This window comes from Schistocerca gregaria, chromosome 4 (assembly GCF_023897955.1).
Source record: "Schistocerca gregaria isolate iqSchGreg1 chromosome 4, iqSchGreg1.2, whole genome shotgun sequence".
Classification (NCBI taxonomy): Eukaryota; Metazoa; Arthropoda; class Insecta; order Orthoptera; family Acrididae; genus Schistocerca; species Schistocerca gregaria.
This window is the reverse complement of record NC_064923.1, coordinates 434,534,934-434,549,858: the sequence shown is the minus strand read 5'-3', so window position 1 is coordinate 434,549,858 and position 14,925 is coordinate 434,534,934. Positions and strand designations below refer to the sequence as shown.

Sequence of the window (14,925 nt, the reverse complement as noted above, 5' to 3'; positions counted from 1 at the left end):
TGCTTCCTGCAAGCCAGCAGTTGCCACCACCCGGCACAGAAAAATGGTGTACTCAGAACTCTGGTTCACTAGGCATGAACTCTGTCAGATCCGGATAATTTGGTGATGGAGATGAAACATCTACTATCTGTGTTCTACAAAAATCGATACTTTTCGAAATGTTCAAAAGGCTCTGCACCCTGTTTCCCCACGAAAGGTTCCTGAAGAGATACAAGAAGAAACGTGGAAGGTGGCATATTTGCCATGTGTTGGGCCGATATCTCCCAAAATCAGCAGAATTCTCCTCAAACATTACATTAAAAGAGTATTCCATCCACCCACCAAGGTTAAGGCTCTGCTAGGGAGGGTGAAGGATGACCTGCGTCTACAGAAACCATGTGTTTACCTAGTACCATGTAAATGTGGTATGGCATACATTGGCCAGACGACGATGACGACTGTTGACATCAGGTGCAAAGAGCACCAAAGGCACACCAGACAGACAGGCAGCCAAGTCAGCTATTGCCGAGCATTGTTTGGAACTCAATCATTCTACAAAGTATAATGATGCCAAAATTTTAACAGAAACATCAAGATACTGGGACAGCATCATCAAAGAATCTATGAGATTAAGGTCGTGGAGAATCTCATTAACTGGGACACTGGTTTCCAGCTGAGCTTCTGAAGACACAATCAAGGCAACATCCAGACCCCAAGGGACACAAGTATAAAGACAGAATTAGAGATAACAGCCCAGTATATGTAACAAAGGATATACCTCAGACAACAGACGCAATAGCTGAGTAGATTCTTCCGAGTCTCGAGTGTCAATTTGAACACAATCAGCCTGAAAATAATACTGTAGCCCCTCCAGGCGGCGGGGCAGGAATTTTGAATGGAATGCCTAATACAGCACACCACGGGAACAGAACGTCCGAATTCATAGAATGACTCAAATGGCGACAATCCGAAGATAAAACGTCTAGCACAGCTTGGACATCATTCAGAACCTAATTCAGCTATACTGACAATGGATAACAACGACAAAGTACGTGCACAGCTTTTGGAACAGTCGCAGCCAGAAGAAAACGCTACAACCAGTGCTATTGGTCGGCGCACACCACAGACAAAGTGGCAAACATGGTGTGGACCACAGAGGGAATGCCTAGCACAACGTAGCCATAAATACCGGACTCGTTCCACACTGGAATCAGTATCAGACAGCACCTGAAGAAGATTGCGAGTCACATAGTTGAAATATTGTGCAGGAAAGACGTGAATAACTGGCAGGAACGCGATTAATCAACATGACAACACCTCGCCAGGAAAGCATGAAGAATTACATTTAAGAACACTATTTGGCAAAATTTTAATTCTTTCACTTCTTTGCTGATGAACTGAATCTCTCTTTGTTATTTGTTTGTGATCCATCCAGTTAAATAAAACACTGAATGAAATTTTAAGATTTTTGCAGAAGTAAAACCACATTGTGTAGACTTTGCATATGGTTCATTTTAAAACATTGATTGTGATGTATTAAATGTAGCTAACATACCAGAATCCTACATAAAGCTGACAGCAGAGCAATATATATCGCTGTTCTCAAGATACTGGCTTTTATACCCATGAGAGAGCTACACGTATTGTGTCCAGTGTTCTGGTCATGCGCAACATGAATCATATGGTCATAACAGCTGTCCTATTTCATAAACAGTTCAATTTATTGAAATGAAGTTTTATTTGTAAATGACAGCATGCAGAGAGCTGCATATATTGGTGTATGATTAATACTCTAAACTTTTCTATCTACCAAGATATAGACGTAACTATAATTTTTTTCAATGGAGAGATGTAGGCTACTTCTTTTAACGGCATTTAATATCTCATCAAAAAAGAATATTGTGGCATTAGACACATTTAACATTTACAGTATTCTTCGTGGGATACGAAACCTATTTGTTGTTATATCACAAGATGTACGCGCCACTGGAATGGTCTTTATACTAAGGCATCTGGTATTCTACTTCTGTTTCTTTTTTCTATACAACCACAGCGACATGCTATTTTCTCAGTCAGAAAAGATTATGGAAACAGCAACACAAACAAGGTCACAGCAGCAAATACACACAAACCGAACGATGGACAGCCAATTAGTATTGTGGGTGGAAATGCAGCTACTTGGTCACTCCAACTGGGAACTTGGTCGCTAGGTAACTCGTGCGTTAATGTGTCGAGAGCACACAGAGATCCCAACTGGCCAGTCATGTTAATACATAGGGAGCACAAAGGCAGCAGTAAGGGAGTGCATAAATACCGTTTAGAGCACTTGACAGAAACATCAAAGTTGCACATAGAAGTATCCAGAGCAGTCAAAGGCTTAGAAAGAAAGGGGGCATTCTGAAGGGTTTTACTGCAGAACCCTTGTCTTCTGCTTTGAACTGAGCCACTAGGGTTTTTGCTGGAGATAATTATGACAAGATTGTGAGTGATACCAATGAAGTTATCTCAAAATAAGATGGGTCAATTAATTACTCTACAAGTAATCAGTCCAGAGAAATTATTAAAAAATTTTGGAAGTATGATGAAAGTTATGTATCTTTACAATTCAGAGACAATGATGAAAATCCAGAGGATATTTTCTCCAGCAAGTCTCCCAAACAGTTCTAGGGCTCATTTAGTTTCTATTCATGGCGACCTTAAAGAGAAGGTCTTCATCTAAGGCACGATGAACTCTTAAAATTACAATACTTATGGTTCAAGGCACAAAAATGAGGATACTTATTCAGCTATCAGATAGCTGAAATCATGATGAAGCCTACTCAGTAGTTTTATTCAAACATTCCACTATGAGGCTGGTAAAATGTACGTTAGGTGAAAAATCAGCAAAAGAAATGGCTAAGATCACACTTTCAGTTCTTTAATATATACTGAGTCTTCTAATGTTGGTAAGCTATCAGTTTATGCATAGTTAAAATTTCACATTGGGCTTGATTCACTGGTATTGTTTTAGATGCAATCACTTAAATGCATTTCACAACATTAAAGAAAAATTATATCAAACTCCAAATGAAAATGAAGTCCCCTACACAGCTGTAAGGTAAAATAAGAATGTTTTAAGTACTATGTAACTGATCAATTATGTTCTCCACAATTCAGTACTTTGCTGCGATTACAATGCAAAGCAAAATTAATTAAGCAAACAAACAAAAAATAAACAGAAAATAAATATATTTATTTTACAAACACCAGAGGACATCACAACAAATCAGGTACTGCAGGATATCAGTAGGAAATAGTAACTAGCATCATATTGTCTTTACATAACTTTTTGCACTGGTGTTTTACAGTTTCAAGCAGAACACTAATCAAAAAGCAAAGAAATGCTTCTGCAACTCAGGTATACATGACAAATAGGAACTAACTGTTAGTGCTAACAGCAACAAAATACAGGGAATTGAATATTTAAGAGTGTGTACACTTGGGTTTTTGAAAACAGTTTGAACAGATTAAGAAGAAATGGCATTAACTGATAGTAGAAAAAATTTTCACATCAACTACAAACATGAATACATTTATCTAATGAAGTTAACCATATCATTTACATCAAAAGTATTTGTTGAATTATTCACAATAACACCACTGTTAAATGAAAAACTGAAGCTTTGGTCATCAAAAACAAAAATGTGCTTCCTGTAGTCTTAATTTTCCTTCCTAAAAAAAGCAACAGAACAGTGATGTAGATACATAGATAATACCAGGTGGGAGTTGGGATTTTAAGTAATAATAGGAATATATGAATATCTCATCTTGTATGTGCTACTGGCAGTTCAAAATGTTAACTGAGTATGTGATATGCAAGACATATCAAAACACGATGACAAAGTGCACCTTACAAGTTACAGAATATTTCACCAATTTAAATATTTTTGTTAACTGAAAGTTTCCAGATTTTTTATCAAGTTTTATTGGTTGTTATCCATAAAATATTGTAAACATACAAAGCACATGTGTCTTATCCAACATCACTGCAAACGTTTAACAATGCATTATGAGTGGCAGGATAAATGTACAAAGCTTCTGGTGAAATAATGCAAATGTATGAAATCAAGCGACATTCCCATGTGATACCACAATTAGATTAAATTTACAAATGATAATAGCTTGTACATTTAATACTGTGAAAATCCAATGCAAGAGAATTAAAGTTTCTCACATGAAGTGAACATCACATGAAAAAATGCATTTATGAAAGTGTGTTGTTTGTGATCGACTAAGAATGTAGAAATGAGAGAGAAAAGTCTTAAATGAACCTATCTATTCTACTGCTGATATATTTCACTGAATACATTTAAGTACAGAAACTGATTAACACACATTTAAATCTGTAACTCAAATTGTTTACATGTTGTTCCACTTATTAAATACTCTTACATCTATGTGGAAATTCACAATCATTTGTACTCTCAAATAAAATGCAGCAGACCTCGCTATTTTCTGTATGTACAACATTTATTATGTCACAAATTTCCTGAGTTTCAATGTTTTCTTCTCAACACAAAAGTTCTAACTCCCTCACTGTATGCAACCAAATTTATCTGAAAATGTCGTACTAATTGTATCTGGTCAAATATTAAAATTCACTAGTTTATTTACATCAAGGGGAAATCATGTATCTCTTATATGGGCCCTTTGTTATCACAGAAAAATAAATGCTATCACTGTTATAAAGTTCACATAACATAAAGTAATTTTACTACACATCCACCCATTTCTAAACCATATATAAACCCATATACTATGAGTAATCAACCCTCTTCTACAAAAAGTTCACTGAAAAGTTTTACAATTATACAGTACCATGAGACTAGATAATATGTACGATACCACCACAACTGAGATTCACAACAAATGATTCAATACTTGTTCCTTGCTTTGTCAACATATTGAAATAGGAAAGTGTTGACAAATTTACTGAGCATCACAAGGCCAAATATTGCTGTTGTACTAGGTGACTAATGATGGCTTTTAAAATATTTATCACTTAATAGAATTGCACATGTAAATTAGTTCACAAAATGCTCAAATTTGAATCATCTATATAACAAACTTATCTGAAGACATCCTTTAACTTACATTTTGAACACAGAATTTAATGAGTAAATGATTTAAGTATTTTAATATCTTTCTACAGAAAATTGATAAAAATATTCAGTAATTCAAAAAGCTGAAATACAACTAATGGCAGAAAAGAAATTGCACTGATGTAATGAATTTTTACATAATAACAAACTATATTCCATGTTAAGGAACAGCACAAATTATTGGCTCTGACATAAGTGCATCTGAATCTGCAGTACAGTATTTAGACCTCTGTTTAGCATATATAATATGGCTACTTAAAAACTGTAATACATGATCATAAAATTGAAAGCTGTTTTTTATAAATTTGGTCACCTAAGCAACTGGTGGATAATAATCAGGAGGCAAAATGTGGACAAATGTTAATTTAACTAATAATGTATAGTACAGCAGATATACAATACAATACATCAACTGTTAACCTGCCACAGATATGGAAATAAGCAAAGTAAAAAAATATTCATGATTTACTGTGCTTCATATTTAATCATGGGTCCAGCAACAAAACTATGAATTGTTAATGGGGAACAAACTTTATCCTTCAGAGCTTCTGATTTGTAACATCAAGTATCCCCCCCCCCTCCCCCCCCCACTCCCCAATTTAAAAGAAAAATTATGTAGTTGTGAAAAGAACAATCTTTTGAAATCACTGGAATCCAAAACCTCTGATAAAATTTTCTGCATGCATACGTTCAGTTAATCACGTTCAGGATAATACTGCTTCAATTTGGGTATGAGCTCATTAGCTAATGACTGAGTTCCAGCACACAACATTCGTCGACTCATGACATCAAGTGGACCTCCTGTAAAAGAATAAATTATTTTCTTCAACAAATAGGAGTGTAACATTTTACACAAAGTCAGAGTTGCCAAAAACTGAATCTTGAATTCTAAATGATGTCTTGTTTTTGTATTGTAAAAACTTCAATTTATTTGCCAGTAAATGGTGCAACAATTTGGTGGTTTGCCAACATTTCTTCTGAGGTGTGGAGTGAGTCAGTCTACGATACATTGACACTTTGGTAATACAAATTGGAGGGTACAGCTAACACATCATATATAAATGACACATAACACACACTGAGAAAGTGTAGAAGAGTTTTGCCTCAATTAAACATTTGTTCACTGTAAGAAATGTAATGTGACATGTTCATTAATGAAATGAATTATTAAAGAATACTCGATCAAAATCTGGTATACTTTTATTACTTATGGGCTCCAGGGCAAATAATCAAGACATATATTTTTCAAAGACACACACTTATCATAAAATTTTTTGTTCTTATGTTTAATGAGAAAAGGTGGACAGAGATTTTATTAAGACAGAAAAAAAACTGGCACTCGTGTTGTGTGCATTATCAAAATTAACACTTCAACATCACAAGGACACCACTATAAATGAACGTAATTTAGTTTACACAAGTTCTTAAGTGACAATGATTAAACGCATATCATACTGAAACAACCTTTCACATCCAGCACTAGTATTTAGTGAGGCTACCAAATGTTATACTGTTAACAAGAGTTGTGTTGCAGCATCTCGTCAAACAGGCTTTGAACATGTCCCTGAGGAGTGAACCTAGATACCTCGCATTTGTGCCTCTAAAACTCAACACTGCTGGTCAATACACAAGTCCATTACAAATTAACCAACTACTGAATCAATATGTGAAATGTCAGGGGATTGGACTGTTCAGGGGAACAGCAGCATACCGTATTTACTCGGATCTAAGCCGCACTCGAATCTAAGCCGCACCTGAAAAATGAGACTCGAAATCAAGGAAAAAATTTTTTCTTGAATCTAAGCCGCACCTGAGACTCGAAATCAAGGGAAAAAAAAAAAAAAAAATTCCCAAATTTAAGCCGCACCTGAAATTTGAGACTCGAACTTCACGGGGAGAGAAAAGTTTTACGCCGCACCTTCAAATCGTGACAATGTTGGTCCATTGTAATATGAGACACAATTTAGGTTGAGTGAATGACAATACAGCTACAGCAGTGCAGTTTGGTTCAAGCTGTAAACTTAGCAGTTAAACTTTACCAGGTAGCCATTGCTATGCATCAGGTGCTCCGTTCGTATTTATACAAGTACCCTTCCTTTTTGACGTGCTTCGTCTGGTTTGAATTGATTGTTTATTTTTTCTTTGATCTGATAAGTACTGTTCTCTTTGTTACAGGTGTTTAAATCACTCTAAGCTAAAAATGCATTACTGTACTGTGTCATGCAATGTTTGTCGCATTCTGATAATGAGTGTTTACGGCCTGTGGCCGCTCATAGCATGGCTTGCTTTTGTGTGCGCTACCGCCGCTTACAATTTTTTTTTTAAAGAAAGAGAGGAATCGTCTCATTAGCGAAACAATAGCAAGGGACTGCTATTTGTTAAATTAAAAGTGTTTTATTGATTGCTATTTGTTGTTACTTACACTGCTGCTTTGTTTGATAATGATGAACAAGAACCAAATAATAGACTGTGTATGATAGAAGATGTTCTGAACGAGAGTTTAGTGAAAACTTTTCTCCGTTTGAAAATCTTTGCAGACGCCTCTTTAGTACATTACATTCTGCACAGAGTCATCTTAGATATAAAAATCTAGTCAATTACCATGCTTCATTTCTGACTATAACACTATTAGGGATAAGAATAATACGAATATAAACATGACATTATATGTATATTATTCCGCGTTTGCTATTGTCTCACTCTAGTTTCGTAGTTTATTAGGCAGACAGGATTTAAATGAGACACCAGCAAACACGAAAGAATACATGGCAAAATGTTTATATCTGTATTATTCTTATGGTGAAGAGAATACTGCATGTGATTCACAATTCATAAAAGTTCCTGTCAGCAACTATCTCTTCTCACAGGTAGGATAAAATTCAGAATGTAAGAGTTGGCCGTATCGACAAACATACCAATCTTGCCAGTCGGATTTTCATAGTACATTGAAATGTTGCTACATTTGAAGATGAACAATACGGAATTTGTATTTACTTTGTTGGATAATGTATGAAAATGCAGTGGTCAAAACTCGGGGCGGAGAAAAAAGCTCGTCTTCCACTATTTTTTTTTTTACAGGCGCAGAGGTTTTAGCGTCAGAATTTATCTTTGTGCCTGCAAAGCATACCTGAGTAGCGCTATATATATATTAGATGGCAGAAGTTAGTTGTGGCGGCACCTACCAACATTTTTCAGAACTTCGGCGTACTTTGCACTCGATTCTAAGCTGCAGGCGGTTTTTTGGATTACAAAAAAAGGAAAAAACATGCAGCTTAGATTCGAGTAAATATGGTCTGTTCTGTAAATAAATATTCAGGTTTTTTGCAACATCTACACAGCTATCAGAAAACTGACATTTACCTTATACAACTGTGCATATGGACCCTTTAGTGCAATCTAAATCAAAGAAAGGAGCATTCCTTTTTTTTTTTTTTTTAGACAAGTGTGGTTAACAGGTTAACTCAAGTCTTTATTTCATTGCATGCCACTACATATTATTCAATCAAATGACTTCTCATTTGACATCACAACACAGGGTGCATCCCATTTGAGAGGTAACCACCACCATCCCCAGGGATTAGGAATGACGTATGTTCCATCTTTGTGGATCAGACTTATTCATACAATCTCTTCTTCAGCCTTCCAAAACCATGTGGCACATATATCATAGTCTGTAGTGGTAATTCTGCTCTCACATTCTTTCCACACTGTTCTTCCATTTATTTCTGTATTCATCTATTACACTCTTCACTGTTCAATTTTTAACTTTTTTTTCTAATACCTACTTTTTTATTTCATCTACATTTGTACATACTTTCACATCCATTAGAAATATCATATTTCAGATGCTTAAAGCTTATATATCTATTGGTAGGTAGGTGTCAAAGTCTCACCACAACAAAGAAATATAGAAGCTACAATAGTTTTACATAATTTTAGAACAATTCCTCATCTTATTTTTTTTTAAAGTTCTGTTCACAGTATCATGTACATGTACTGAATTTTACATTTTTTATCTACATCATCATCATCATCATCATCCGGATAACTTATTTGATTTCAAAGATAGCTGATCTTATATGTTTGACTCCTTTAAATGCCATTACTTCTTAGCAATAGATTTTCATATTGTATTCTTGGTGCAGTTACCTCGACTTGTATGCAGTGATTTGCAGTCTATCTTCATCATATATAATTAACTGGCCATCACTGAATTTTTCTTCCATTATGCTCCACTGAAGTTGTCTGTCTGCCTTCTTATAATATATATCGGTATATTCTATGAGGGTTTTCTTAATGTACCCTCTTCTTTTTGCTATCAGTTATTTCATAATAGGTATGTTATTGATACAAGTTCTGCCCTTTCAAAAAAAAAAACCTTGTGAAAGAAGTGCTTCATTCATTATATGCACTTTTTACACATCATTCTGATGTATATCTTACACTCCATACCTATTTGAGATACACATCTATAATTTTCACATTCATTTCAATTTTTTAAAAAGAGATAGCAATGGAACTCCTCTGTCACAAGCACATGTTATGTATACACAGTATCCTGATGTTCAGAAATATGACACCATAATTTATAAAATCTGCATTAATTCCGTCTTCTGTTGCTTTTTGGTTTTTTGTTTTGAAAAGTGCTTCACTGAGCTCTTTACTTGTAAGTAAATCCTATGTATGAGCAGTATAAATTTTTTAATGAAAGTTCTGGCAGAATGAAGGTACTTCAGGAGCAAAGGAGACTACACACAAAAAGCTGAAGTCTTGAGTCCTGACATGCACACACAAAAAGAAACAAACTTGCTAACATTTGGAGTACTCCTTTCTGAGCAAGAGAGAGCGCATGCCCCCCCTCCCCCCCCCCCCCCCCCTCGCCACGCACACACCTTTTCAAGTTTGTTTGGGAACTGCAGGTAACACATACGTCATAAATAGCCAAAATTTTGGTATGCGCCTCCTGCGAAGGCATGCAGCAATGCTAATATAGGGTCCCACCAATAATCTTGAAATATAAATATCGCAACACAAATTTTTATGTTGTACAGAGTTTCAGGGAGAGCATAAGGGAACAATTGACAGGAATGGGGGAAAGAAATACAGTAGAAGAAGAATGGGTAGCTCTGAGGGCTCAAGTAGAGGATCATGTAGGTAAAAAGATGAGGGTTAGTAGAAATCCTTGGGTAACAGAAGAAATATTGAATTTAATTGATGAAAGGAGAAAACATAAAAACGCAGTAAATGAAGCAGGCAAAAAGGAATACAAACGTCTCAAATCTGAGATCGACAAGGAAGTGCAAAATGGCTAAGAAGGGATGGCTGGAGGACAAACGTAAGGATGTAGAAGCTTATCTCACTAGGGGTTAGATACATACTACCTACAGGAAAATTAAAGAGAGTTTTGGAGAAACAAGAACCACTTGTATGAATATCAAGAGCTCAGATGGAAACCCAGTTCTAAGCAAAGAAGGGAAAGCAGAAAAGTGGAAGGAGTATATAGAGGGTCTATACAAGGGCGATGTACTTGAGGACAATATTATGGAAATGGAAGAGGATGTAGATGAAGATGAAATGGGAGACACGATACTGTGTGAAGAATTTGACAGAGCACTGAAAGACCCGAGTAGACAACATTCCACTGGAACTACTGATGGACTTAGAGTCAGTCCTGACAAAACTCTACCATCTGGTGAGCAAGATGTACGAGACAGGCGAAATACCCTCAGACTTCAAGGAGAATATAATAATTCCCATCCCAAAGAAAACAGGTGTTGACAGATGTGAAAATTTCTGAGGTATCAGTTTAATAAGTCACAGCTGCAAAATACTAACACAAATTCTTTACAGACGAATGGAAAAACTGGTACAAGCCGACCTCGTGGAAGATCAGTTTGGATTCCGGAGAAATATTGCAACATGTGAGGCAGTGCTACTGACTCTACGACTTATCTTAGAAAATAGATTAAGGAAATGCAAACCTACATTTCTAGCGTTTGTAGACTTAGAGAAAGCTTTCGGCAATGTTGACTGGAATACTCTCTTTCAAATCCTAAAGGTGGCATGGGTAAAATACAGGGAGCGAAAGGCTATTTACAATTTGTACAGAAACCAGATGGCAGCTATAAGAGTCGAGGGGCATGAAAGGGAAGCAGGGGTTGGGAAGGCAGTGAGACAGGATTGTAAACTGTCCCCGATGTTATTCAATCTGTATATTGAGCAGGTAGTAAAGGAAACAAAAGAAAAATTCGGAGTAGGTATTAAAATCCATGGAGAAGAAATAAAAACATTGAGGTTCGCCGATGACATTGTAATTCTGTCAGAGACAGCAAAGAACTTGGAGCAGCAGTTGAACGGAATGGACAGTGTCTTGAGAGGAGGAGATAAGATGAACGTCAACAAAAGCAAAACGAAAATAGTGGAATGTAGTCGAATTAAGTTGGGTGATACCAAGGGAATTAGATTAGGAAATGAGACACTTAAAGTAGTAAAAGAGTTTTGCTATTTGGGAAGCAAAATAAATGATGACGGTTGAAGTAGAGAGGATATAAAATGAAGACTGGCAATGGCAAGGAAAGCATTTCTGAAGAAGATAAAAATTTGTTAACATCAAGTATAGATTTAAGTGTCAGGAAGTCTTTCCTGGAAGTATTTGCATGGAGTGTAGCCATGTTTGGAAGTGAAACATGCATGATAAATAGTGTGGACAAGAAGAGAATAGAAGCTTTCGAAATGTGGCGCTACATAAGAATGCTTAAGATTAGATAGATAGATCACATACCTAATGAGGAGGTATTGAATAGAATTGGGGAGAAGAGAAATTTGTGGGACAACTTGACTAGAAGAAGGGATCGGTTGGTGGGGCATATTCTGAGGCATCAAGGGATCACCAATTTAGTATTGGAGGGCAGCGTGGAGGGTAAAATTCGTAGACAGAGACCAAGAGATGAATACACTAAGCAGATTCCGAAGGATGTAGGTTGCAGTAAGTACTGGGAGATGAAGAAGCTTGCACAGGATAGAGTAGCATGGAGAGCTGCATCAAACCAGTCTCAGGATTGAAGACAACAACAACAACAACATGACTCACATGTTACCTGTAGTTCCTAAACAAATTCTGAAGATGCCTCAAAAATGAAACATGTAAATAAAGTTCCTCCCATCATTTGCAGCTTAGATTGTTTTTCTTACTGAAAATATGACACTAAGGTTGATGCACTATAACCATGGTGTGGAAGGATTCATATACTTCTGCTTTACGAGGAGTGACCTCTTTTACTCTATGTGTGAACTGCTTATATTACCTCAGGATCTTCAGCCACATTACTTCTATTCACGTCATCATACCATAGATTTTCGTAATGTGTAGTATATTTCTTTACCAATGCACTGTTTATATTAGCTGTGTCCTTTTCTCCTATGTTACAATTTTTCATTACTTCGTAGACCATTGTTTGCTTTCCATGAATGTTGTCTATGATATTGCTCACAAACTGATCCCATGATTTGTTCATGGTTGTTCTCTTTATGCTTTTAATAATATTAATTTGGAATTATATATTGTCTTATATAAATATTCACAGGTCTGCAAATATGCTTTGTAGGTTTTTCCTCTTCTCTTCTATAGTTTTACATAATTCATCATTTCACAGCTTTGGGCCTCTTTTTTGTGTGTTTTCCTAAAGCTTTGGGTGCAGTTTTATGGATGTAACTTTTTATGTTTTTCCACTCAGATTCTTTATCTTTATTTGTCACTTCCAATTGTAGTAGTTATTCAGTCTCTCAGGTCTAGTAAATATACTTGCATAGCCTTATTCATTAGCATATTATTTTTGTTCATACATCGTTATTTTTCTACACTGCATGTAACGCTGTTATTGCGACTTACAGAAAATAGTCAGAACATATGTCACTGCAACAGAATACCCAAGTCTTGTATTTGCTTACCAATCAAACATCAAATCAACAAATCTGAAGCCAGGAAACTGACCTTCCCAAGGCCTTTCATGTCAATAAGCACATCTGAAACAGATTTCAGATTACACGACAGGTCAACATGAAATGTTGTCTCCGCCACTGATATTGCTGAGCATCAATTAAAAAAGTCAAAAAGCATGATATGATATGCTTTACACTGATATGTGCCAAACAAAGTTGTGAGGAATGGAAAAGAGCCAAAATTAGCATAAGGAGGTTCATGCAAGAAGTACTCACCAAATTTGAAAGAAAAATTCTACCAACTAGACAGACAATCCTAAGAAGTTTTGGTCTTATATTAAATCAGTAAATGGATCAAAGCCATCTGTCCAGTCACTCTGTGACAACAATGGTATGAAACAAAGGACGATCGAGAAATCACCGAAATACTAATGTCTTTTGCCAAAACTGTACACAGAGAAATATAACACTGTAGTCTCTCTTTTAAATTATTGTATGAACCACAAAATGAAGTATTGAAATTAGTAACAAAGGGATAGAAAAGCAACTGAAATTCCTCAACAGAGGAAAGTCTACTGTATGTGACAGGAAACCAATTTGATTTTGCGTACAGTAGTGTGGAGCGAAGTATTCACAATGATGGAAAAAGCACAGGTCATTCCCATTTTTAAAATGGTCATTGAACAGACACACTAAAATATAGGGCTATATCTCTGACACTGGTATGTTGTAAAATTTTGGAACATGTTTTATGCTCTCATCTATAACCTTTCTAGAGGCTGAAGATCTCCACTGTAGGAATTAACATTGGTCCCATAAACAATGATTGTGTGAAGCCCAGCTTACTCCATTCATCGACGAGACCCAGAAAGCAGTAGACTCAGGAATCCTGGTAGATGCTGTGGTGGATGTATGGAACATGGCTTCTAGGTCTTTTACAGCAATGTGGGCCGTGGAGTAAGGTGTAGGAGCAAGAGTGAAATAAAAGCAAATGAGGATACTGCATAGGTTGGGTAGATATCAGAAAACCATTGTTGGCAGTTTGCGGAGGATATTTCTCATTTAAGGACACAATAAGTGAAAGTTCTAATCCTGGCCACCCACAAAACCTACACAATATCCTTGTCCATCACTACTCTACTCCTTGTCTTACCCCCACCCACCAAGCATACCTGTATAATCAATGCCCTTCTCTCCTTTCAATGTGCCTGTCTGCCACTCAACACTGCCTCTATGTGCTTTGAAGTCATCTATCCTGTTTGATGCTATTAAATCCTGGAAATTTTTTTGACTGATGATAAAATCAAGCACAATGTATTGAGTTGGCACACTCAGCTGCCTCAAAGTCTGTAGCATCTGAATTCTTCCCATTGACACCAGGTTTATGAACTGTGCAGGTGAGAATTGTCCACACAGAATATTCTTCATTCCCATGATCACTTAGGCCTCGATCTTCACTAGTCCTGTCATCCAAATGGCTTTATACCCTTTCTTGCTCTCAATCTAACCTCTCACACACATATCATACCCTATCAAAACCAGGGCCATCTGTGAAAGCTCCATGTGGTCTACCAACTGAGCTGCAACCACATTTCATCTCCATAGTGCTATACTTCTGCTCCCTCCTCTCCTTTACCACTCCAGCACAGCCTTCCGTTCTTTCAAGTTGTCTTCTTTGTTTTACGGTGGGTCCAAGGTCATCGAGAGAGTATGTTAGCAAACTGAGCCTCAGATATTTCTCTTTTGATCAAAACTTCAACCTCAACAGCCTTCTGATAGCAGGAAATTGCTATGTATAGCCACCAGTGCAAATGAAACTGAAAATGAAACTGCATTCTCAATGCAGTTCAGCAGAACATTTTGTATC

The 14,925-nt window shown here is 36.4% G+C and overlaps 1 protein-coding gene across 1 annotated transcript in view; it reads right to left on the bottom strand.

The window, feature by feature from the left end:
* Positions 1 to 3,190: 3,190 nt before the first annotated feature.
* Positions 3,191 to 14,925, bottom strand: part of LOC126365771 (inositol monophosphatase 2-like) — a 47,815-nt gene continuing 36,080 nt past the window's right edge. The window contains exon 6 of the mRNA XM_050008294.1: positions 3,191 to 5,921. Within this exon, the coding sequence (XP_049864251.1) occupies positions 5,815 to 5,921 (107 nt within the window). The 3' untranslated portion in view covers positions 3,191 to 5,814. The remainder of the gene's footprint in view (positions 5,922 to 14,925) is intronic.